Genomic DNA, 26,349 nt, shown 5'->3' on the forward strand with positions numbered 1-26,349 from the left:
TTAACTTAGTGACATGAAGAAACATTTCAGGGTTTTGGTGGAGGAATGACATGATCCAACTTATTTTTGAAATTATCATTCCAGAAGCTTTAAAGGAGGGCAGAAAAAGGTTAGGAGTCTGCTGTAATTACTCAGACAAGAGCTAATGGTGACTTTGATTTGGGTAGGAACATTGGAGGTGGTGAGAAATGCTCAGATTCTGGTATGTTCTGAAGACAGAGCCAACAAGAGTTGCATGCAGATGGATGAGATGTTAAGTAAAGAAGAGTTGATTATGCCTCTGAGGTTCTCGGCTAACACAAATGGACCTTGGTTGGTCCCAGAAAATCTTGTTCTAAGTTCTCAGAACCATTGCCTAAGTCTGGCGTAAATGCACCAAACATAAGTCTTCAGAGGATGGGGTGGATCACAGAGTCTGTCAGATGTTTCATTGTCCCCCATCATTCACTCTTTTGGGGCATTAACTTGGACATATTAACATACTCCTACTGTTTAAACATGTATATATCAATTCAACTATACAATTAAAGCATTTTTCTGAGGATTTTTAAACCTTTTACAATGCTAAATTCTTTTCTACTGTATTTAGCTTACTAAACCACTTTTCCAATCCTTTCTCATGCCAGGTGCGTTCCATGGTGAGTGACTTTGCTGTTTTCCTCACTATCTTCACAATGGTAATTCTTGATTTTTTGATTGGAGTCCCATCACCAAAGCTTCAAGTTCCCAGTGTGTTCAAGGTAAGCAGGTCTCAGGATGCTTGGTGCCCTCATGTAGTTGCATAGAATCTGGTCCTGATTAGTTTCAAAGGTCTTTCATATTCCTTACCATTAGTTTTGCAGTCCTCTCAGTCTGAACCTTGCTCCTCATGCCTTACCTTTCAGAGAAGCAAACCCTTCAGGCTTGGCTGAGTTCAAGTCAGAAAAGTTAGAGAACAGAAAACCTAAGTTGTTGAATGAATGTATTCTTTAACAAGTAAAAGTATTACTTACTAAAGTAAAAATATCACATTATTATTAATGCCCCTTAACTGTTTTTAATATGTTAAGATTTAAAACAATGGAACATGCACATTTTTAAAACTACCAGATGCTGTGGAAATGTGGGTCCCTGGAAGTCTGGTTTATAGCACTTCCATTGAGCATCAGCTGCCTTAAGGGCACTGGAAAAGAGGACAGAGCTAAATGCAGGGCTGGGCCCCACCCCTCTGGGCCTTGCCTGCGAGGAGACAGGCTGGGTAAGGGGCCTCATCAAGAGTCTAAAGCTCCTGCCGGAGGAATTGTGACATCTCTTCAACCCTATTTCACTGTTTATTTGTATAACACTCTATAATATTTTCCCAAAACCTATACAAAAAGTAAAGCAAATGATCAATACATGGGGATTCCAAATCTATTTCAGTTTGGCGACATGAGCTAGTAAACAGAGAAGATGGAAAAGCTGATCACCAGATCTCTGCAGAGTGTAGGGGAGAGAAAACTCAGGTCTATGCAGTGCCTTGAGAAGAATCATAAAATCAAAGAATGGGAGAGGCTGGGGAGAAGAAGGAAGGAGGGATAAAGGCTGTCCTTGACTTGTAAATGCCCCTACACAGTCAGCCTTTGTCTTCCTTTTCTCTCTCTTTCTCCCTAAAGGAGCCCTGGTTAAAAATATCTTTTTCCATATTGCCTGCAAATTAAAAATTTTTATTTTGTTAAATTTGCTGAAATACCACATCTTAGAAACTTACGGATTAAAAAACACCCTCTTTAAAAATATAATACCTTTGAGAATGTCGTTCTTACCTTTGTGTGAATGAGCACAGTGAGCTTTCTCTCTAATGCCTAGTTGGGGTCAACCCTGCAGGAAGAATGAATTTGTGTAAAAATAAGTAATTTGGGAACATTAAGCAATCCTTGGAAAGGTTCTCTGATGGGTAGAGTTAAGATAGTCAGAGGGCACTGAATTTCTGGGACCTCTGGGAAGAAGGCCTCTGGGAGGTAAGAGAGAGATGAGAAAGGAAAATGGAAGAACATCAAAGAAAATATTGCTCATTGGCAGGCCTCACTTTCAGAAAGCAGAGAAGAATTTTCTTCTTTCTTCCCTTCCCTATTATACCACATCGCCCCCAGTCTAAAGACTAGTACTATTAATAATGGGTTAATGTCAGTCAGGGTTTAATAAATTTTTATGTTGGTATCAGAATATAACTATCATTTAGAACATTGTTACTAAGGAAACACAGATCCTGTAAACTTATAGAACATAATCCTTTCACGTTTTGGGGACTTGGTGGTGTTATTGAAGAATTTAAGTCCTAGAGTCACAACCAATATGGAACCAAATACTTTGGATATAATAGTCTTTGCATTGTTCATTGTATTTGGGTTAATTCTGAGCCCATTTGTATTTCTGGCCTCTTATCCTCTATAGCTACTTGCCAAACAAGGTGAACTTTTCTTCCCCAGAATACCCTGGGGGGTTTGTAGATCTAAGAGGGTTTAGGGATATCATGACCAGTCAAATAAAATGCATGAACCATGTTCTTACAGGGGCATTGTCCTAGATCAAATATGTCCCCAAGTTCAGCAGTCTTGGGCTCCTCTCTCAACTCGAGTGCATGGGCCCTGTTTGACTGCTCATGGGAGAAGCCCCTGAACCAATCCAGTCTAAGCACACGCGATTCCACACAGCTGGCTCTACGTTGCCTTTATTTGTGATATACATTACATGGCTTCTGGAGGGGAGCAGTGAGGATAGTCAGGTTATTTATATTTGTCTTTGGAAGTCATTAGATTCTTTTTTGACAACAAATTTTGTTATTAGTTATATTTTACTTGGGCTAATGTTGAGATGAAGTTTCTTTCTCTGTACACAGGTTTGGAGGGTAGAGGAAGGAAATGAAGGATTAATGAATATTCCACAGAAAGTTGATCATTGAGCACTGACTCTTCAAAGGGGATTTGGAACAAGGCCACAGATTTTTCTAAAGACTTGTTGCATTTCATACCTTTTTTTAAAAAAAAGGTTTCTCATTCAACAGTAAAAAGAAGTGTGGATATTGTTATTCAGTTTGATCTGTTTTGCCCTGATGACTATAGGTAACTTAAAATGAAAAATAAAACCTTGCTTTTTTCCCTTTAGCCAACAAGGGATGACCGAGGGTGGATTATTAGTCCCATTGGCCCCAATCCCTGGTGGACTGTGATAGCTGCAATTATCCCAGCTCTTCTCTGCACTATTTTAATATTCATGGACCAGCAGATTACAGCTGTCATCATTAACAGAAAGGAACACAAGCTAAAGGTAACAAGAAGTTCTGACCTGGAAGAGCTAATGCCAGCTTGTTACATTTTTTATTTTGGGGTAAGCTCATTTAGACTAGGAACTACAGAACCTGGATAAAAGCAGTCATGGAAGGAACTCATAATGGGTTTCCAGTCCCTCCATTAACAACACAGATTGGTTTGGAGATGAAACTAGAGTAAAGCGTCATGGTGTGGTATGAAATGGAGCTCAGACTCCATTACTCTCCTTGGGCCTGTGGGGAGGGTGGGTGGGCAGAGGCCCTCATGGCTCCTGTGGAGCCACATGCTCTGAGGCAGGTTTATCTTCCTGAGGTTCATGTCAGGGCATGGACTGCTGTTCCCAAGAGGCAGGTATTATCCCACTGGTATCTATTACTAATATTTCTGGACTGGACCTTGAGCCCATGGATCCTAGGGAGGTAGGCTTGGTTCCAGTACATTTATTAGTGATCAGCTTTATGCCTTCATCTCTGCTCTTTCCATACATACTTGGCGATATATGTATTTGGCAAGGATCAGGGGGTGTTTGTAGGAACTCATTTCTCTTCAACTTCTGTAGTGTCTACCATCTAGAATGGTCAAGATAGATCTTGGTCTCTGGTTATTCTGCCAAGAAAGGATGAATCTTTTAATGTGTGAGACTCAGGATAAGATCTGGGGCACTTGAATAAACAGTAGATATTGGCATGTATAGGATAAGGTAAGGTTTCTATTTTTCTTCTCTGTTCCCTCCAAACCAGGAGGGGCTGGAAGACTTGCCTGGGGTCCCTGGACCCTTTCCTCCTTACCCCTTCCTGCCTTGGGCCTGAGACTCTTAGCTCACAGTTAAATGCCCCACTATAGCCGGCCCACTGATGGTGACAGAGACTCTGTTTCCCCACAGAAAGGCTGTGGCTACCACCTGGACCTGCTGATGGTGGCCATCATGTTGGGTGTCTGCTCCGTCATGGGCCTGCCGTGGTTTGTGGCTGCCACTGTGCTGTCCATCACACATGTGAACAGCCTCAAACTGGAATCGGAGTGCTCTGCTCCTGGAGAACAGCCCAAGTTCTTGGGTATCCGAGAACAGAGAGTGACAGGCCTCATGATCTTTGTACTGATGGGCTGCTCAGTCTTCATGACGGGTATATTAAAGGTAATTATTCATTCACTTCTAAGGCAAATATTGAGTGCCTGATTTGTGCTAGGAATCATATTGGGTGCTGGGAATACAGTGGTATGCCAAATAGATACACATATAAATACCTGCCCTGAAAGAGCATGTTCTAGTGGGATAAAACGGGTAAGATGTAGCTGAGAAAGCTAGTTAAGAAAACAAACATGGTAATTACAGAATGTGTTAAGTGATTAAAGAAAACATAGTGTTCTGTGGTGACACAGAGAATGAAGGGGGTGCTGTTAGTGTGGTCAGAGAAGGCCCCTCTCAGGAGATGGCATTTAGGATGAGATGGATCCAGCCATCCCATGGTTGGTGGGAGATGACAGGGGGAGAAGGGAGAAAAGCAGTTTTCAGGCCCTGAGGTGGGAAAGAGTGATACATGTTCTAGCAAATATCAGGGCCAGGGGGGCTCAAGGGTGTTGAGTCAAGGCAAGAGCACAGTGAGATGAGATTGAAGCATGGACAGGGGCAGGCAGATCATGCAGGGCCTTGGCTGATGTCTAGAGAATAAGTTTTTAGGGTTGGGGAAAAGTAGAAGCAGAGAGACCCATGAGGCTATTTCAGGTGAGAGATAATCATGGCTTGAGTAAGGAAGGTGGTAACAGGGACAGATAAAAGGCATGGCCTCTGTGTATCATTGGGTAGAGGAGGGGACAGCAACAGAAATTCAGAAGGAGCTGCCAGAGAGGCAGGAGGGAACCAGTAGGATTGGTGTCAGGGAAGCCAAGCAAGGGGAATGTTTTAAGAAGGAGGGATTGGTTAGAAACTGTCTGAAAGATAAGGGTGAACCAAGGCCACTGAATTTGCAACCTGGAGGCCTAAGGTGACAACAAGAGCAGATTCAGTGAAACAATAGGGCAGACGCTGAATTACCAGGGACTGAAGAATAAATAGGAGGTGAGGAAGTAAAGAGAGTGTGGGCAGACAACTCTGCCAAGAGGTTTTTCTGTGAAGTAGATTAGAAAAATGGGCAGTGGCTAGTGTGAGGAGTTAAAAGAGGATGTTTGGAAAGATGGAACCTACCTTGAACATGAGAAAAAGTATATATTTTTGTGGGTGTAAGGCCTGCATCTGGGAAAATGGGACGAAAAGGAAAGTTCTATGGTCATATCACTAGCCCCACCCATTCTGGAACACACTGACTTATTTCCTTTGCCTCCTTTCCCCCTCTTGTTGATGAATCTTCAACTACCCCAGCCTGCACTGCAAATGCTATTTAAGGGTGAGAACTGAGAGGAATGGTAAAGGGTTCTGAACCATCTTTCTCTCCACTCCGTCTTGCCTCCTTTCTTCAATGCCACTTACCTCCTTCCACTCTCTGTCCCCAGCCCTACCTCCACTCCCATCTCTGGCAGGTGCCATCTGGAGGAGCCCAAAGTTTGCTGTTCCTGCAGGAATGTAACTACAAAAGCATGGTGGCAGACATCGCCTGGCCTCTCTGTAACCGGCTCAGGAGGAGTCTTTTGGGAAGCCATTCAGTAGCTCTGCCGACAATATCAGCACTGAACTGAGTTGCCTACACACTCTGGGGCTGTGACACCATAAACTCCAATGGGGGTTTTCTTGCTCTTGGAGGAGTTATGTTTGGGGATGTTCTTTAGCCCCAGAACAAAAGCATGCTGAGTTTAATCTTCAGCTGTGAGACTTTCCTTGCCTTGCTTTCTACCGGCCTAATTTTCCTACCTCATAGAGTTGCTCTGAGGTAGATAGATTGATAGATGTGATGTTGTAGGTGCATGTATATATTCGTGTGATATAATAATGTTGGTATTTCCCCCTATATCATTCCCTCTCTGATAAGATACCCCCCTACTCCTGCCCTCAAGTCTCTGGTTAGTAAAAAAAAGACTTTTTTAGTTCATGTTAAAACACACCAAATCTCTGAGGAAATGATAGTGTGATTACAAAAGACTGTGTGTTACACAAAAGGAGATGATTGTGTGGCACAAAAAGTATCGGTTCTGTGTAAGAGGGGTGTGTGTGTGTTGCCTGCGTGTCTGCCCATCCCCAGGGGGAGGAAAAGCCAGACAAGGATAAGAAGTGAAGCCTATGGCTTAACCAGGACCAGATTACAGTCACATGTAATCATTTCATTTCAGAACAAAGTGATTTTTACCATTCTCAGCTTCTGGGTTGGCTCCTACTTCCAAATCATATAAAGGCAGCAGAAACTAATGCAACGTTTTTATAATTTTGTGACTTTGCTTCCTTCTTGGAGATTAAAAATTTTATATAGTCTTTTGATACCGAATTTAATTCCTGGTCTCTCTGACCTTTGTTTTCAGTTTATCCCAATGCCAGTGCTCTATGGAGTTTTCCTCTACATGGGAGTTTCTTCACTACAGGGAATTCAGGTATTGCACGGTTCAGCCCAGACGATGTCTTCTCACTGTGAGCTCACCAGTCCTGACTAGGGAGGGACAGCTTCCAAAGGGAAGCACACACCGGGTCTTGGGAAGCCATTTCCTAATCTTGCTGGTTAGACATTTCTTTGAACATTGGGCAAAATGTAGTCATGTTGGTATGAGGGCACAGAGGCTGGCTTGATGTCACGGTTGTAGTCATTTGCTAATTATCAACAATTATCAGGCATGTGTTAAACACTAGGTGCTTTGTCAGATGCTGGTAAACTTAGATCTGAAAGGTTGGTCAAGAACCAAACCAGCTTCCACACGTGGACAGTGCTATTAGTGCCAGCCCAAAGTGCGTGTGAGAGTTTAACTGGGGGTACATTGGTGAAGAAATTGGGGAGTGGTGGAAGCTGCTCCAGGTGAGCCAATTATTACTTCCTGCCATACTCTGCCTTTTCCCGTCTAGCAACTCATTCCTCTGAGTCCTTTGAACAGAGAAAATCAGGAGCTTGTCCCTTGGGTGCCCAGATGATAACTTAGCTGCTGCTGCTTTTCGTGGCTGCCTCCTCTTTGGTTTTATGCAATGTCCAGTGGTAATTCTTATACACTGAGTTCTAATGTGACCTCGGGAAGGTCATTTAGTCTCTGTTTTCCTTTTTATAATATAAGGAAGGTCATATTTTCTATATTCAGAATGTTGTTATGTTTTGTTTTATCTTTTTACTATAAATAATCAATGAAAAGCTCCAAACTTCTCAAAGAACAAGTAAGAGATTTAGTTTTGATAATAAACAGAAAGATGCAATTGGTTTATTTTGTTTTCAACACTACCTGAGGAAGATCTCTCTCAGGAACCACCATGTGTGATAGGAGAAAGAATTTGAACATAGGATTAGAAAAGATGATTTCAAATTCTGGCTGTCACTTACCAACCTTGGCCAAATTACCTGTTCTCTCTGTCTCAGTTTCCATTTCTGTCCAGTGGCAATGGTATTACCTACCTTTCAGAGCAGGTCACGTAAGCAGCATGTATGGGTCTAACAAGGCTTCTGACCCAGAGAAAACTCCCCAAAAAAATGCCAGTTTCCTCCTTTCAGTTCTTTGATCGTCTGAAGCTCTTCGGGATGCCTGCGAAGCACCAGCCAGATTTCATCTACCTTCGGCATGTGCCACTGCGCAAAGTGCACCTCTTTACCCTCATCCAGCTGACCTGCCTTGTCCTGCTGTGGGTCATCAAGGCATCTCCAGCTGCCATTGTCTTTCCGATGATGGTGAGTTTTTAAAAAGCATTATTTGCTTTAAAATAAAATATATATATAACATAAAATTTACCATTTTAAGTGTACAGTTCAGTGGCCTTAAGTACGTTCACACTGTTGTGCAACTGTTACCGTTACCACAATCCATATCCAGAACTCTTTCATGTAATGTGTACATGCAAAACTACGCATCAAATAATAGCCCCCTCCTCCCTCCCACTAGCTTATGGCAACCACCATTCTACTTTCTCTCCCTATGAATTTGACTACTCTAGTTATCTCATATAAGCAGTCATATAGTACTTGTCCTTTTGTGTCTGGCTTATTTCATAGCATAATGTCTTCAAAGTTCATCTAAGCTGTAGCATGTGTCAGAATTTTCATTCTTTTTAAAGGATGAATAATGTTCCACTGTGTGTGTGTATTATTCATCCTTTAAAATATATATATATATATATATATGTATGTATGTATACACGTACCACATTCTGTTCTCTTCATTTGTCAATAGGTGCTTGGGTTTTTCCACCTTTTGGCTATTGGAATACTACTGCTATAAACATGAATTGCACAAATATTTGAGTTCCAGATTTCAGGCCTTTTGGGTATATACTCAGGAGTAGGATTGCTGTATCTTATGGTTGAACTATTTTTAATTTTTTGAGGGACCACCATACTGTTTTTTATAGTGGCAGCACCATTTTACAATCCTTTCAGCAGTGTACAAGGTTCCAATTTCTCCACATCTTTGCCAGCACATATTTTCTTGTTTTTGTTTTGTTTTGTTTTGTTTTTGGATAATAGTCATCCTAATGGGTGTGAACAGGTTATCTCATTGGAGTTTGATTTACATTTCCCGTAAGACTGTGAGCACCTTTTCATACATTCATGGCTATTTGCATACATCTTCTTTGGAGAAATGTCTGTTCAAGTCTTTTGCCCATTAAAAAATTTTTTTCTTTTTGAGTTTTAGGAGTACATCTAAATATTAATCCCTTATTGATAGTGAGTTTTTGTGGGGGTTTTTTTGGTTCATCTTTGCAGGAGCAGCATTACTATTGGGACCTTGAAATATGAGTGCTTGTGTGTAGCAGTTTGCCATGTTTATTTTCAAGGCTAACTTTCCTTCTCTCTCTCTCTCTTTTTGTGAATCTGACATCGAGAGGATTCTTCATGTTTGCAATAATTTGCATATTACTTCACAGCAATGTAGTTCCAACTCAGAATTGATTGTAATCAGAAGTGTCTAAAGTGGTGGAAATGCAGTTTTAAGCCACCAAGAGAGGGGAAAAAGTTGGTCTAGCACTGATAAGTGTCTGGACAACCTTACCTCCTTTCTAACTGAAGCCAGGGCTTTGGAAAGGTGACTAGGGAAGCTGAACTGTGTGAGGTGCAATAGGTGGCAGGCTGCTTCCTACAACTAGGGTGATGATGAGAATCTTGCCACCTGACCACCTCACTGTCTCATATTCTGCTCTTGATGCCTTCCTCTCTTTCTCACTCTGTTTTGTGAGGGTGCTGAGGATTCAGTGGGCTGCTGGAAAGAAAAGGCAGTGAGGGTAATGTTTTGTACTTGTTTAGGTACTTTTGAACTCTCTCTTCCTGGGAGAATATTCAAGGGTGAGGAAACTGGAGCAGGAGTCTTTTTCCCTCATCCACTGGATATGTACCTTCCTGATGGTCTCTCAGTTTTGTCAGAACACATATAGAGCTCTGCATTTGGGTGTTATGTTCAAGGGTTGAGTGTTTGGTTAAAGAAATAGAAAATTCCTGACAACTCCTGGAAGGGATACTATCAATTTTAGATTTATTGGGAAAATAGTCATTGAAATTAGGGAGAAATGTGGTTGAATTTAATAAGCCTGATTTACCTTGTTTCAGATTTAGCTGGTGAGCACCAGTCAATCCAGGTAGGTTACTCTGGGTTATTATTGGTAAAATGGCCTTTATGGCAAAAAAGTGGAACAGAAGTTGAGACACCCTGACCTGTTTCTATTGAGGAAATTAGCTGTCAGATATTAGGCCAGTCACTTTCTCTCCCTGGGCCTCAGTTTCTCACTTATAAATGAGTGTTAGGCCAGTTAGGACTTTGCAGTGAAATGTATAGACAAAAGATTGGAGGGAATCCAGGTGGTCCTTCAAGATCCCCTCACCCCACGGTGAGGCCTGCTTGGGCTGGGCATGGCTGGCTCCAACACAGCTGTGCTCCGTGCAGAGGCTCTCCACCGCGTCGGCCGGTAGCCTACCCTGCTGGCCCCAAGCAGGAACGCAGCTCTTAGGGACATCTGCACAGGAAAGGCTTCTCTTTTCAATGAGAGAACTACATTGGTTGCTTTCCAAGTTGTAGGGTTGTTATGATGATAGTTAAATAAAATATTTCTGAATAACATTTCATTGTATGTATGTTACCTTTTCTTTTTACATTCATCTATTGGTGAATTGTATAGAAAACACTTAGTATGTGGTACAAAGAGGGTACTCAGTGAAAGGCAGCTATTATGATTATTATGAGTTTGCTTGAAATGTCCTAGTCGGGTATGGAAATAAGACTTTGCTTTTAACTCCAAAAAGGAGATAAGCCCCTTTAATTCCCTTTCTTTATTTTTCTTCAGGTTTTGGCCTTGGTCTTTGTCAGGAAAGTCATGGATCTCTGTTTCTCTAAGCGAGAGCTGAGCTGGTTAGATGATCTCATGCCTGAAAGCAAAAAGAAGAAGTTGGATGATGCCAAAAAGAAGGCCAAGGAGGCAGAGGTCATCTGGTTCTTACATCATCTGTACATTTAGGGCAGCCTCAAATCATGGAGCATGGGAAGGGCCAGTGAAACACCAGCATGTCTGGACTCCCAAAGGTTATGCTTAGGAGCTGGGAAGAATATTCCAAAGATGTTCTCAGTGAGAATAGATTAAGGATTCTTATCCCTGCCTGTCCTTCATATTCAGACTAGATAACCAGTTGTTTTTTCCTTTGTTTGTCTACAGTTTACTCACCAGGTTCACACTTAGAATATGAACATAGACTCTGCTCTAATTATCAGATCTAATGGTTCATGTTCTCCCAAAAGGTCTAATTTGTCAAGTGTGCAAAGCCTATTTTTTCTGAAAGTATTTGTTATGTCCCTAATTGCAGATGGTGTTGTGGTTGGCACCATGCAAAGATGACTTGCATAGGACTTTCTGTCCCCACTCATTTCCCTCAGCACTTGGCATCTGCCATCCACACAATGGACCCTCAGTCAATGGCCTAACTGTGCAAAGAATGGATGTGTACCAAATGAAAATACCAGACCAAGAAATGAATGAGCCAGAAAATGTTTCCAAATATAGTTAGTGCCTGAAATAGTGTCCTTTGAAATACATTTTAAAAGACATTTCTTCTAATATCTTGAGTTTTAAAGATTTTTTGCTTTATTGAGATGTAATTGACATATAACATTATGTAAATTTAAGGTATATAACAAATATATATATATAGCACCAAATGATTACCACAATAGGGTTACTTAACATGTCCATCACCTAACATAGTCACAGTGTTTGTGTGTGTATGTGTGCTTGTGTGTTGAGAGCTTTTAAAATTTATCTTCTTAGCAACTTTCAAATATGCTATACAGTCCTCTTAACTATAGTCACCATGCTGTACATTACATCCCCAGAACTTTCTCATCTTAAACTGAAAGTTTGTACCCTTCGACCACTTTCACTCATTTCCCACAACCTTGGCAACCACCAATCTGTTCTCTGTTTCTATGAATTCAGTTTTTCAGATTCCACATATAAGTAAGATCATACAATATTTGTCTTTCTCTGACATTTTCACTTAGCATAATCCCCTCAAGTTTCATTCATAGAAAAAGCCAGGATTTCCTTCTTTTTAATGGCTGAATAATATTTCATTGTATATATATATTAGCTTTTCCTTATCCATTCATCTGTTAATGGACCCTGAGGTTGTCCCCTGTATTGGCTGTTGTGAATTATGCTGCAGTGAGCATGAGGGTGCATATCTCTCTTTGAGATACTGATTTCATTTCCTTTGAATGTATAGTCAGAAGTGGCATTGCTGGGTCATATGGTAGTTCTGTTTTTAATTTTTGAGGAACCTCTTACTGTTTTCCATTGTAGCTGCACCAATCTACATTCCCACTAACAGTGCACAAGGGTTCCCTTTTGTCCACATCCTCACCAGCACTTATCTCTTGTCTTTTTGATAATAGCCATCCTAACAGGTGTGAGGTGATATCTCTTTGTGGTTTTGATCTGCATTTCCTTGATGATTAGTGATGTTAAGCACCATTTCATGTATCTGTTGGCCATGTTCAGGTTTTCTTTGGAAAAATGTCTACTTAGGTCTTTGCCTATTTTAAAATTTGATTATTTGGGTTGTTTTTTTTTTTTAACTATTAAGATATATGTGTTCCTTATATATTTTGGATATTGACTCCTTATCAGATATGTGATTTGCAAATATTTTCTTCCATTCTGTAGATTGCCTTTTAATTTTGTTGATCATTCCTTTGCTGTGCAGAAGCTTTTTAGTTTGATGTAGCCCCACTTATTTATTTTTGCTTTTGTTGCTTGTGCTTTTGGTGTCATATCCACAAAATCATTGCCAAGAACAATGCCAAAGCGCTTTTCTCCTGTATTTTCTTCTAGGAATTTTACTGTTTCAGGTCTTACGTGTGAGTCTTTAATTCATTTGGAGTTAATTTTTGTGAGTGGTGTAAATTAGAAGTCCAGTTTCATTCTTTTTTTTTTTTTAGATAATTATTTTTTTATTGAAGGGTAGTTGATGCACAGTATTACATTACATTAGTTTCAGGTGTACAACATAGTGATTCAACATTTATATACATGACAGTTCTAGGTACCAGCTATCACCATACCAAGCTGTTACAATATCTTGACTATATTCATTACATCCCGGTTACTTATTATTTTACCATTGGAAGTGTATACTTTTTTTTTTTTTTTTTTTGTGAGGGCATCTCTCATATTTATTGATCAAATGGTTGTTAACAACAATAAAATTCTGTATAGGGGAGTCAATGCTCAATGCACAATCATTAATCCACCCCAACAGTTTCATTCTTTTACATGTGAATATCCAGTTTTCCCAACTACACTTATTGAAGAGACTATCCTTTCTCCATTGAGTATTCTTGGCTCCCTTGTCAAATATTAGTCGATTGTACGTGCATGGGTTTATTTCTGGGCTTCAATTTTGTTCCATTGGTCTATGTGTCTGTTTTGAATTATTAAATAAGCTTTAACAATTATAAACCCAAATATATATATATATATATATATATATATATATATATATATATATATATATATATATAATTATAGGTAGTGATATGTTTTAATAAAATAAAGGGGTGAGGGAGTTACTTTATATAGGGTGATCAGGGATGACTCCTCTAAGGTGACATCTCAACAGAAACCTGAGTAAAATGAGCGGCAAGTCATGAGAACTAGAAGTAGGAACATTCCAGGCCAGGGGAATTGCACATGCAAAGGTCTTGAAGCAGAAATGATCTTGAGGGATATCAGGAAAGCCAGTGAGACTGGAAGGGGGAGAGAGGGAGCCAGGAGATCAGTTAGAGTCTGTGACAGTACAGGCAAGAGGTGTGTTGGCTTAGTCTAAGGCATAGGTGGTGAGAGTGGCTGGGTCAGGGAACTTATTTTGAAGATAGGAGCCAACAGGTTTTGTTAATGTATAGTGAACATGGATGAAAAAGGAATCAAGGATGAGACTTAGATTTTTGGAGTGAACAATTGAATGAATGGTTGTGCTGTTAAAATGGGGAAGACCTAGGAAAAGCAAGTTTGGAAGGAAAAAACAGGGATCTCTTTTGGATATTAAGTGGCTGGTAAATATACTCCTTATTTTCAAAAAATTCTGACATAAATTTGCTAATATATGCTTTACTTTATAAAATTATTTTAAAAGCTAAATGAAATGAGAAAAAGAAATTGAGACATCACCACCCCAAAATTTCATATCGGCATCCAACATTTATGTTCATTTCTTTCTGTTCTCTTTAAATCCTTAACATAATTTTCACATAACTGTAATAATTGTATATTTGTGTGTATGTGTGTGTGGTCTGATATTTCCCCTCAACTTGATTTCATAAGCACTCTCATGTTTATATATATATATATAAGTAATAAAGAATCATTTAATGGTTGCATATCAATTATACATCTCTTTAAAATTATTAATTTATTTAAACAGTAAATTATAATTAAAACATTAATGAAACATTCTTAATGTATTTCATTAAACACTCAAAAATTTAGTTTAAACATTCTTTGTTAAAATTTGTGGTTGTTTTAAGTTTTACATTAATTATAGTACTTTAAACATCTTTGTACATACTTTTTTCTAGATAATTATTTCATTTAAATTAATGGGATTATTTTTTAAGAAAATATTTTATGCAAGATTTCAAACAGATTAAAATGTAGAAAGAATAGTCAAATTCATATTTCCCCAATTGCCTTATTATTATTTTTAACAGTCTGTTTGAATTAGGATCCAGATAAGGTCCATATATTGCAATTGGATTGATATGTTTCTCAAATGTATTATATTTTTTTCTTTTTGTTGAAGAAACTGGGTCTTTGACCATTTAGATTTTACTAAATGTGTCCTTTAGTGTCATTTAACATGTTCTTCTGTCTCCTGTATTTCCAGTAACCTGGTTGTTGGATCTAGAAACTTACTCAGATTCAAGTTACTTTTTAAAAAAAAATTCTGTTCCATAGGTACAAGTATATGGATGTCTCTCTTTTTGTAATAAGTTAAATCTATGAGAGAACACAGCTACACTCTTGTAATAAATGCAAGAGAAAATCAGGTAGAAATTGTGGTGATGGAAAAATGGGCTGGTGTAGACCTATGGTTTTAGTTGGTCCAATGTATAATAACATCTTCTTTTCTTCCAGGAGGCTGAGAAAATGTTAGACAGTGGGGGAGACAAGTTCCCCTTAGAGAGCAGGAAGTTACTAAGTAGTCCTGGAAAGAACAACAGCTTCAGGTAAAACTCCCAAAACACCAAGGAGTTTACTGTGTTTGTTATTCTATAAACGTTCTGACTGTGGTAGTGGTGGTGTCACAAAGGCCATTGCTGGTTTAAAGAGCTAACATTCAGCCTCCCAGTTCCAACCTTTTTCCAAAGATGAAAACACCTTTTCCTTTCGTGGTTTACTGAGTATCCGCCATGCATCAGGCACTATACCAGGTGCTGAGAATCAGTTAAGGGAGCCCGTGTACTGAATGCCTTCTCCATGCCAAGGCTGTGCTAGAAGGTTTACTTATGTGCTCTCATTTAATCTGTACAACTCTCTGATATAAGTCTCGTTATCCACGTTTGTACAGTGAGGAAACAGGCTTGTAGGGTTTTAGGTAGTTTGCCAAAGGTCACAGTGCTCTAAGTAAAAAGTTTTAATTCAAACCCTAGTCTTTGTACTCCTCAAACCAGCGCTCCTGCTGCCTTTCTCTCCCACCTTCCAAAGATGAATACGATATGGTCTTTGTTTCCAGAGAGTTCTCAGCCTGGTGGGCATGAAATTTTCACATGTGGGCAAGTCTTTGGGGATGGGCAGAGATAGCCCTTCCAGCTTGGCTCCTGGCATCTACAGTCCTAGGAGCCAAGGGGGAACTGAACTGGGATCCCCAAAATTCCTTAATTCGGCCAATGATCTTAGCACCTTTATCAAACCTATTGCTCACTAAGGTCATAGCAAACTAAATTGGTCCATTTGTGGTTTCGTTCCTGGAATTTAGTTCCCACTGTGGAAAGGTACATACCAGCTGAAAGAAGTCCTGAGGTTGAGAAGGGACAGAAAAGGAAGAGAGAGGGGATCTGGGTCATTTAGATCCTGGATAGTTTATTGCTGAATCATTGAATTGCTTATGGTTCATACTGAGGGGGAAATGAGGAAAGTCTTTTATATTTTTATTTATTTATTTTTGACAAATGTAGTATATATATTTAAGACATACAGTGTGATGTTTTGATACGTGTGTCCACTGTGAAATGGCTACTACAATCAAACGAATAACACATTGATCACCTCCTATAGTTACCATTCTTTTTTTTTTATTAAGGTATCATTGATATACACTCTTATGAAGGTTTCACAAGAAAAACAATGTGGTTATTACATTCACCCTTATTATTGAGTCCCTCCCCATACCCCATTGCAGTCACTGTCCATCAGTGTAGTAAGATGCCACAAAGTTTCTACATGTCTTCTCTGTGCTACATTGTCTTCCCCGTGACCCCACACACACCATGTGCACCAATCATGATACCCCACAATCCCTTCTCCCTCCCTCCCCACCTGCCCTCCCACACCCCTCCCCTTTGGTAACCACTAGTCCCTTCTTGGAGTCTGTGAGTCTGCTGCTGTTTTGTTCCTTCAGTTTTGCTTTGTTGTTATACTCCACAAATGAGGAAAATCATTTGGTATTTGTCTTTCTCTACCTGACTTAATTCACTGAGCATAATACCCTCTAGCTCCATCCATGTTGTTGCAAATGGTAGGATTTGTTTTCTTCTTATGGCTGAATAGTATTCCATTGTGTATATGTACCACATCTTCTTTATCCATTCATCTACTGATGGACACTTAGGTTGCTTCCATATCTTGGCTATTGTTAATAGTGCTGCGATAAACATAGAGCTTTTTTGAATCTGTCTTTTTGAATCTGAGAAGTAGTATTCTTTGGGTAAATTCCTAGGAGTGGGATTCCCTGGTCAAATGGTATTTCTAGTTCTAGTTTTTTGAGGAACCTCCTTATTGCTTCCCACAATGGTTGAACTAGTTTACATTCCCATGAGCAGTGTAGCAGGGCTCCCCTTTCTCTGCAACCTCACCAGCATTTGTTGTTCCTAGTCTTTTCGATGTTGGCCATCCTAACTGGCATGAGGTGATATCTCATTGTGGTTTTAATTTGCATTTCTCTGATAATTAGTGATGTGGAGCATCTTTTCATGTGCCTGTTGGCTATCTGAATTTCTTCTTTGGAGAAGTGTGTGTTCATATCCTCTGCCCATTTTTTTATCAGGTTATTTGCTTTTTGGGTGTTGAGGCGTGTGAGTTCTTTATGTATTTTGGGTGTTTAGTTACCATTATTTTTATTTTTTGTGGTGAGAACACTTGAGATCTACTTAGCAGTTTCAAGTGTACAGTATCACTACCTATGGTCAGAATGCTGTACACAGATTTTCAGAGCTTATTCATCTTATAACTGAAAGTTTAGACCTTTTGGTCAAGATCTTCCCTTTCCCCCAGCCCCAGCCTCTGGTAACCAGTCACCATTTTACTGTCTTTTACTTTGAGTTTAACTTCTTTTTTAAGTGATCCCAAAGAAATGAAATCTTTGGACCTCAGTAAACTTCCTACAAGTTGTTCTGGAATTAGCCATAGACTGAATTCTCTGGCGGCAATGTAGGAACAACTGTTCCTTCTCTCCCAGGATGCTGCCTCCTCTCTTGGCCTTTTAAAAGGAGACAGGCTGGCTTGTAGAAATCTTGATTGCACTCTGAAGTTCTAGGAGAACAAGGCCTGGATTCAAGGCCTTGATTCTTCATGTACTGATGTTTAACCTTGTGTGGTCACTTAGCTTTGGTTTCTACCTTCAAAATGAGGATATTAATAATTTCTGTTGTGGTAACTGAGATAATATATTGTAAACTACAAATGTGGCATTTGGCCACATAAAGGAAAAAAATGAATGAAGAGTGCTTAGCACCAGGCCTGGCACACAGTGAGCCCTCAGTAAGTGATAGTCCCTGATGCTACACTGATAGCATCACAGCACTGCCCTCAGCATCCTGAGGGCCACCCAGAGGAATGCAGAATTGTGGGGGCAGGGCTGGCTGCCACTGGGCACAGCAGCCCCACCCTCAGCACTTCCTCCAGGGCCACCGTGCCTCTCTACATCCCCACCATTTGGTTCCTAGTGCTCCTGGGGCCTGGTAGCTGGGCTCCCTCAGACCTAATCTCTGCCCTTCTGGTGGGGTGGGATCACTAGAGACTGAGATATGTATCTTATTTGTATGTCAACATTTACTGTTCTAAGCATTGATTTCAGATGTGACCCCTCTGAGATTAATATTTCTGATGAGATGCCTAAAACCACGGTCTGGAAAGCTCTCAGTATGAATTCTGGAAATACAAAGGAAAAGAGGTAACGAGAACTGTAATTGCTGATTTTTATTTATTTCTGGCTTTTGCAAATAGCAATCATGTTCAAAATATAATGTATTTTAGTTGTAAAATTGAATTTGTTTAATAAATATCACCTCCAGGACTGCTGCTAACTACACAAGAAAGCCATCAGCCTAAGAAAAGTGAAAGTGTTTTCTAACTGTTTGCACAGATATGCTATTTTCAGCTGTCCATGTATGTACACAGGCCCAAAGTCTGCATGGAATTATTTTGGGATGTAAATTTGCTTTACCTATTTTGTCACCTTAATCCCCTTTGTAGTTCCCATTTCAAGATTTATAGAGCTTCTCTGGTTCTTCTAACCACACAAACTATAAAGTTGCTAAAATATTCAGAGTGTTGATAGATTGATACAGACTTTAACTTATCTAACTTGTTCCTTAATGAGAATTATTGCTAAGTAAAGGTTTTGAAATACTATATTGTAACTATTTTCTTATTCTGGAAACTAAATTATGTGTATCATTTGCCAAGAGCATAAATCAACTTAAACCACATTAGTGAAGAAAACAGAAGGACTTGAGGTATCTTTGCCTGCACTGGGTAGGCTGTGAACCCAAATTACTTGAATAATTCAGTCTAAACACCATTTTAGTTTAAGAAGTCAGATAACAGAAGGCAAAATCTTAGGTCTTATTAAAGTTGACTTTTCTAGTTAAAGAAAAAAAACAAAACACAGAACCAGTAGGCCAGAAATTAGGAGACCTGGTCTAGCTATTAATTCCATGCATAAATTGGCAAGCCACTGTGTCTGGCACTCAGCTTACTCAGCAGTAAAATGGGGATAATAATAACTAACTGCTTTACTCATGAGACTGCTCTGAGGAGAAGCTGAAGTCCTTTGAAAAGTAACAACCACCAGTGGGTGGTAGTGGTGGATTATTTCTTCATCGAATGGGTTAAAATAAATCTGTGCTGAATGTGAGTGAAATATAGAATCTTGTTTCCTTCAGAGGAAAATCCAGGCAGCTGTCAAAAAGTATAACTCACATAGTTATTTTTAGTTGAGAACTAGTCTACTTGTAAGTGAACTTAAAATATAGGCAGATCCAAATTGTGGTGACATCTTCAAAGTATTGTGTTTAAAGCAGGAATGAATCGTGTTCCCTTTTTGTCTAATTGTAACACTTTTATTCAGTCTCTTCAACTAAGTCTTTGCTGGGATGGAAGATTTGGGCCATGTGGTGCCCCAGGGAAGTTCTGGTTACAGAGGAGATGGTGAGTCTCTCAGAGAAGAAGCACAGCCAAGTCCGGCCCCGTCCTTGGTCATGTCAAAGCCATGGCGAAGAATTCAGTTACTCGTGGTGTGCACTGGAAGGCATCCAGCTATTGCCATCCCAGCAGCCAGTCACCAGATGTGACTGTGGAAGCAGAGACTGCCTCCTGTTGGTACTTTGCTTCTCTTTCTCTTCAGAACGGCCACCATTGAAGACCCAGCTTCCCATTTTCCAGATACATTCCCTGAATCTCTCTGCTGGCCTGCCGAGCCATATGGATCCATTCTGCCACTGAGGATTCCTTCAATGAGGTCCCTGTTCCTAAAGGATGGGGTTGGGGAGTAGGAGGAGAGCAGAGAGAGAAAGGAAGGCTCTCCAGTCCCAAGATATCTGTGGGCTCCTAGGGAGCCCTGGGCCTTGGTTTGCTTGCCTACTCTGGGGTGTGCCGGTCAGACCCAGAGCCTGCCAGGAGGGTCTGCTCCTAGGAGGTCAGCCATCACTGGCACTGCCCAACACCGCAGCCCCAAGATGCCCCTGAGCCGGCAGGTTTTCATCACTCCCTAGCCACCTTCTGCCTAAGTCAGTGAGAACTGTGGATGAGGAAAGGGCCAAGAGGGACATCAGTTGTTTAGCTTAGGCAGGAAAAGCCCCAGGGGGAAAATCAGTAATGGTAAGTGAGGATAATCAGCTTCTCTTGATTTCACTGAGGACAGAGTAGTAGAATGAGCTTAACTTGCTACTGAAGGAATCCGTTTAGAGAACCAGAAAGAACTTCCTAGCCCGAAGATTTGTTGTAATGTCTTCTTTCTAGATATCTGGGAAAGATTTGATAATAGTGTTTGTGAGTAGAAAGGGAAATAAGGGTTTTATTGGCCATACTGTGGAAGCGTCCATGTCTTGCTGCTGTCTCTTGAGGACACATTCTGATTCCGTAACTGGAGAGATCCAAGTGCTTACGAATGTCTCCTTGGCTGCCTTAGTAGCGAACCATCGTCGATTCATTGGACCAAAACCACCTTCAGCCCTGCGGTTTCTTCCTCATAGATTTCTTTTGGTTGACAAATGTCTTAGCTCTCCAATGTAAAAAGCCACATTGGGAAGTGAACACTAAATGGTGAGATTAATTTTGGTATTAGTTTAAAACTATATTTATAGTTTTTCTCTTCTCTTCTCTGTTGAAATAAATATGAAGGGTATGAGCTCCAGTGTATATTTGCCTTCCCTTCCTTTGTGCACAGAATGTGACCAGCAAGCACTTTGGTACCCAGGGAATTTGATCATACTGGTTTTCCATCCTGGAAAATCTTTGTGTAGTGGGACATCCCCCAGTGTGCTCTCCTACATAGGTGAAGAGCTGGCTACTTAACTTTATTGAATTTTACATTCCTTAGACTCTTAAAAGATATTAGCGTATTCTAGTCTTACTCTATGGACTTTTGATATTGAAGGAATCTTGCATTTCTTTAATATTTCTCTATCTCTTAGAGCCACAGTTATTTTAATAGATAGATCATTTTCAAAATATTAAACAATTGGCACAGGACGGACACCAGCCCCTCAGAACAGATGCCTGCTGTAAACAAGCAGTGTGTATGGTCATACCGATGCCTATTGGCTGAACATCCCACTGCTTTCAAATATTAAAATGATATCCCTTTGAAATGTAGGTATTGTTTCTGGTTTGTCTGATTTCTACTCACAAGGCTATTTTAGTGACAGCCTTGGCTTCCTTTTTATATGGTGCAGACAGGAACAGACATGCTTCTTTAAACTACATGAGCATTAAAACCTTTGTGAGCCAAAGCTTCACATTTTACCATTTTAGGATAAATATAATAGTTGTACCCATTTACCTGCCTACTTTAGAAAAACCAAGAGGCAACCTGCCACTGGGAAAAGCTTACTTGCTGACTTCCCCTGTCTCTCTCTGGCTGCTTTCTTCAGCTTGCCTCCTTTGTCATCTTCTCTGTTCCCTGAGAACCTCTCCCTTTTCTTCCTCCCTCTTGCCTCTCCCATCTTTTCCTGCCATCTCTGTGTAAGGAGGTTGGTGACTGCCTCGCCTGTTCCCTAGCCTCAGCGTGGTTGTAAGGAATGTGACCCGGAAGATGCCATCAGGCAACAAAACCAGGTGTCATTATCACTCAGAAAAGTCCCCCTCCCAGTACACTGATGTCTTGTGATGCCTTGTGTACGTTGGCTTCCGGAGAGCAGGGAACCTGTCTGTGTTAATTCTGTGCAGTGCCATTAAAGGATCACGTGTGCACCTTTGAGCCCTTCCCAAGCCAGAGCCTCCCAGGTTAGTGCTCCTTTGGAAGCCTGTACCAATCATTTTAGGCCACTGGATTTTTCTCAAACAATAGCCAGCCTCATTTCTGCTACATCTCCGTGGTGGAACCATTCCTTACTCTTACTCTCTCCTCTTTCCAGCTCCCACCACTCACCCGCAGTCCTGAATGCCTCCTTGCTCAGGTCTGTGGCTGGTGACATGGTGGCAGAATCAAGCTGGGCAGTGTTTGGGGTAGGAAACTGGGAGTGGAGGTAAAGCAGCAGCAGTGCATGTGTATGTGTGCATGTGTGTTTATCGATGAATGAGAGTCTATCTATAACACTGCACTGCTGCTATTAGCCCAGCATACCTAAGCTTTGAGGAAATAAAATAATATGATCATTCTCCCATTTATATGTTCCTGTCTCAGACTTCTCTGATAGAATAGCTTGAGGACAAATACAGGCAGATTAATCTGTAGAAAAGGGTTTTAAGCTCAGTATTAAGAAGAAACTGACTTAGAGGTGGAAAACAAGGCACATAGTCAGATGACTTCTGTGCCCAGGTTTGCTTGGGCCAGAAAAGTGGTCCATCTCTTAGGACAAGGGGAGATTTTAGAAGTAGTTTGAGTGTTGGCAGGCCAGTGCTCCAAATGGGCTGGTAGTCTAGAGGTAGGAAGGGAAGGAGGCCAGGGATGTAAGAAAGTGATGGTGAGCAGAGTCTTGGTTCTGAGCGGAAGAACTGGCCTTGCTAAGTGGGTGGGTTACTTCCTGGCTCATGACTTTTAGGGAAGAGTTGGTCTAGAGGAAAGGTGAGGACCAGCAGAAATATGCTGTGAAATTGCCAAATATATTTGGTTGCATAAAATGCAGGCTAGCTCTTTGTGGTTATATGTGGTTTCAAAGTCCTGATGATCGGATTATCAGAAGGTCTTTACCACATATAGCTCCTATCCCCATCTCCTTATTCATATCAGTTTGCCTTTGGATAGTGGGGTAGTGAAAACCTTGTATTTCCCAATGACAGTGTGAATAGTTGCTAATTCTCTTCGTCTGGGATGTGACTTTTACATTAATTATAGATGTTTGATAAAAATCTGGTAAGTGCTAAATCTCAGGCTTGGTTGACATCTCAGGCTCTGACAACTGTGACTGATATCTCTAGTTGTAGAAATCTGTGGTTTCTGGTCATCTAAAAAAGACAGTTCCCAGTTTTACTTTATTTTCTACCTACTCAACTCTCCAGACTTCCCTCTTATTAGAGGAGTCAGCAAGTCTCCCTGCATCTTGTCTATCGATTTCAATGTTCATGTTCTGAGTCTCCACATTTTCTTGAAAGAATAGGGGAATGCTTGACCACAGGGCCCCTGGCTTTCCTTTGAACTAGCATGTTCTAGCATGCTATCTAGTATGTTCTCTCTACTACTTATCAGCTTCCCTAAATTTCTTTTTTTGCTAGAGAGTTAGCCCCTCCTCCTAGGACTTTGAAGCAGTCTCTGCTAGTTTGCGTCTGCATTTTCCTCGGACTTCTCAGGTTCCCAAGCCACCTCCCAGCAGGGCATTCAGGTACCCTGCACTGAATAATCTTAGCCGTCCTGACTTTCTTTTGGCTGTAGCTGTCGGGCCTCCCATAGGAAGAAATCCTTCCCGAGCCCTGGCTGGCCAAAGGAGACATCATATAACTTCCATTCCCTTTTACTGACTCAGCTTCTTCAAGTACCCTTTCCGCCTTTTTCTCAGTCTTTCAAATTCTTTCAGGGAAGAAGTTCTTGGTCAGAAGTCCAAAAAATCACCACCAGTTGGGGGTGGTGAGGAACATGAGGAGTTTGGACAGGTCTAGGGTTTCCTCAAAAGGGGACTTTATGGTTATGTTCATTATGAGTGTAAAGGACTAAGGATTCTCAAGCCCCCAGGCTCATCCATATTTCACTGTAAACTGAAAAAGACATTCTAGAACCAAACAGAAGTGGTTTTTCTACCAAATAAATCTATTCTTTATGAATCTTGATGCCCTTGTCTCTTATATTAACTATAGAGAATGGGCAGTTGACTTCATTAACATTTCTTTACCGGAAAGGAGGCTACTTTTCATAACCAAAAGAGGTGTGAAGTAACTGTATTACCGTTTGAAACATGAAAAGAGGACATGAGTGTTACGTGAATCTTTTCAATGGGAAGACTCAGAAAGTGGAAAGATTCATCCATAAGCATAATTCTTCTAGGAGATTCTGTGCTCAAAGGGAATGGGATGGTTTCTGATCCTTTTGAAAGAAAAGGACTAGCATTTTTCTTAAACCTAACCCACTTTCAGCACTGGAGAATACAGAACCTTTTCTTCTTGCTGGTGGCATTAATATCTCCTGAGACAGAGAGAACCCCCCCACGGCCCTTTACTGAGCCTATCAGGAGCCCGCAGAGGCTTGGCTTCTCTTAGCAGGTTTGCAGTTGACTCTGACATGCAGGTTTTTCACACGTGCAATAATGTTGGAAACAGAATTCCCAACTGAATGTGCAATTACTCCTTTTGCAAAAGAGGCCAAAATCCTCCTCCCCACTCCTTTCTCCTATATTCACTCCTCCAAGATGATGAGCCTCCCTCTTGTTTATCTGTGTCTGTCTGTCTGTCTGTCTGTCTGACTGGTTAGATATTGCTGCCCTCCCAAGCTAATGGTGTCAGATGGAGAGCAAAGCAATCCTCCATGGAAGGGGACCACTTGAGGTGCTGGTACATTTCCCTTGTTTTCTATGTTCTTCTTTCTAGTAGGTCTCATGTAGAAATAGAGATATTTTTGTTCTGGAGATTCCAAAGTATATATTTTTAGTGTAGGAAATGTACCCTCTCTACACTCCATGGTGTAAATAGAACCGAGAACAAACTGTCACTGTGCTAATCCCATAGCAGTCTGCAGTAGGACTAGGACCCCTCTCCCTCGCCACCAGGTCCCATGGTCTGTGTCTGTGAGCCAGGGTAGGTGGCTGTACCACCTCTGCCCGCCCAGACCTTCCTGTGCTCGATGAGTGAAAAATAAAGCCTGTGAAAACCATTCGCCCCTGTGGTGTTCTTTGAGCCTGCACCAAGGGGCGAGTCAGTGCTGAGCGCTTTCGGAACCTCGAAAGAAGGGTTAGGAAGGGGAATGAGAGGAGGGCATGCTGTCTGCTGAGCATGTACACCTCCTTGGGGCAGACCCTGAACAGTCAGTCCTTGGGCAGAGCCATGGAAGGCAGCTAGAAAAGCCATTTCTTTAGGGACCACTTAGACTTATGTTTGGGTAGGGGGCCAGGACAGCATGAAAAGAAAGCCCATTTTGGAGATACAGCCAGGCTGATGCAAGCAATTGCCATATTTAAGGACTCTCCACTGCCTAGAAATCCAGGTTTTAAAAATCTGCTGTCACTCAGAGGGTTTTTTGTTGTTTTGGGGGGAGAAGGCTGCTCTAGTCTCTTACTCTCAAATCCAACTGTTGGAGGGTTGGAGCAAAGGGGAAGAGGGAAGCAATGGAGTAAGGGGTAGAGAGACCAGGGAGGGGTTGAAAGGCAAGAGCTGAGGGAGAGCCAGGCAGCAAGCTTTAGGGTGTGACTAGAAAGGCATAAACTGAGAGCATCCTGAACATACAGCACAGTGTGAATATTAAGGAGAACAAGGCAAAGTGGGCTGGAGACATAGAACTCACTAGCTCTGAGGCCTTTTGCCATCTTTTGGCTATTTTTTAAACATCCCAGCAGTAATCCTGTTATGTCACTTTGTTTCAGAGACCTAAGTTGCACTGAGTAGTGGGTGGTGTATGGGAAGGCTGCTCATGCAGGGAATGGAGGCAGCTCTGATGCGGGGGTGTCGGTGGGTACAGAGGGGCGTTTGTCATTCTCAGGACTGTCCTCAGGGTCATTAAGAATTCCATTAAGCAATTCATGGAAAGTGCTTAAGAGTGGCACCTGACACATAGTAACACAGAGTTAAGTGACGGGGATCCGGAGGTAGATGTTCCTGGGTTGGTTAAGCCAGGAGCAGTCACATCAGGGCTCCAGGCAGACTCCCTGCGGCTCTCCTGGCCTTCCCCTCACCGTCACGAGGTGGCTCCAGAAGCTCCAGGCATCTTATCATCATAACTTACACATGCAGAAAAGGGTGAGGGGACATTTCTCCAGCTTCTCTCTCTCTTTTAAAGGGGAAAAAATCTCCCCCGCCCTGTCATTTGTCAAGAGCAGCCCATACACTCTAAGGTGGGAAAATGGCTGGGATTACCTTGTTAGGCTTGGACTGATTAGGCTTCATCCTCTGGGGTCGGGCCTATCTCCCTCGACTGTGTTACTACTACAATTCTTATAGAAAATTAGGATTCTGTTAGCAAGGAATAGGCAGGAGCTGTGATTAAATATCCAAAAGTGTCCACCTGAACCTTTGGGGTTCTCCCGCAGAGCAGGAGCTGGGGCACAGTGGCAGCATGAACCTTGGGACCAGGGAACCTCACTTAAGGACCAGGGAACCTCACTTAAGGTCAGTGGTTCTCCACCTGCCTTTACCTGATTCACCTGAGAGTTCTTAACCTACTAGTACCTGGCTTCCACT

General features: G+C 41.3%; 1 protein-coding gene across 3 annotated transcripts in view; it reads left to right on the forward strand.

The window, feature by feature from the left end:
* The window catches only part of SLC4A8 (solute carrier family 4 member 8), a 92,470-nt gene extending 70,944 nt beyond the window's left edge, over positions 1 to 21,526 (forward strand). For all 3 annotated transcript variants that reach the window (XM_057486613.1, XM_036915112.2, XM_057486610.1), the window contains 9 exons: positions 627 to 740; positions 3,124 to 3,285; positions 4,171 to 4,422; positions 6,732 to 6,800; positions 7,895 to 8,068; positions 10,669 to 10,806; positions 15,010 to 15,101; positions 18,167 to 18,262; positions 19,442 to 21,526. In XM_057486613.1, the coding sequence (XP_057342596.1) occupies positions 627 to 740; positions 3,124 to 3,285; positions 4,171 to 4,422; positions 6,732 to 6,800; positions 7,895 to 8,068; positions 10,669 to 10,806; positions 15,010 to 15,101; positions 18,167 to 18,262; positions 19,442 to 19,454 (1,110 nt within the window). In that variant the 3' untranslated portion in view covers positions 19,455 to 21,526. The remainder of the gene's footprint in view (positions 1 to 626; positions 741 to 3,123; positions 3,286 to 4,170; positions 4,423 to 6,731; positions 6,801 to 7,894; positions 8,069 to 10,668; positions 10,807 to 15,009; positions 15,102 to 18,166; positions 18,263 to 19,441) is intronic.
* Positions 21,527 to 26,349: the final 4,823 nt, after the last annotated feature.

This window comes from Manis pentadactyla, chromosome 10, assembly GCF_030020395.1.
Source record: "Manis pentadactyla isolate mManPen7 chromosome 10, mManPen7.hap1, whole genome shotgun sequence".
NCBI classification, from domain to species: domain Eukaryota; kingdom Metazoa; phylum Chordata; class Mammalia; order Pholidota; family Manidae; genus Manis; species Manis pentadactyla.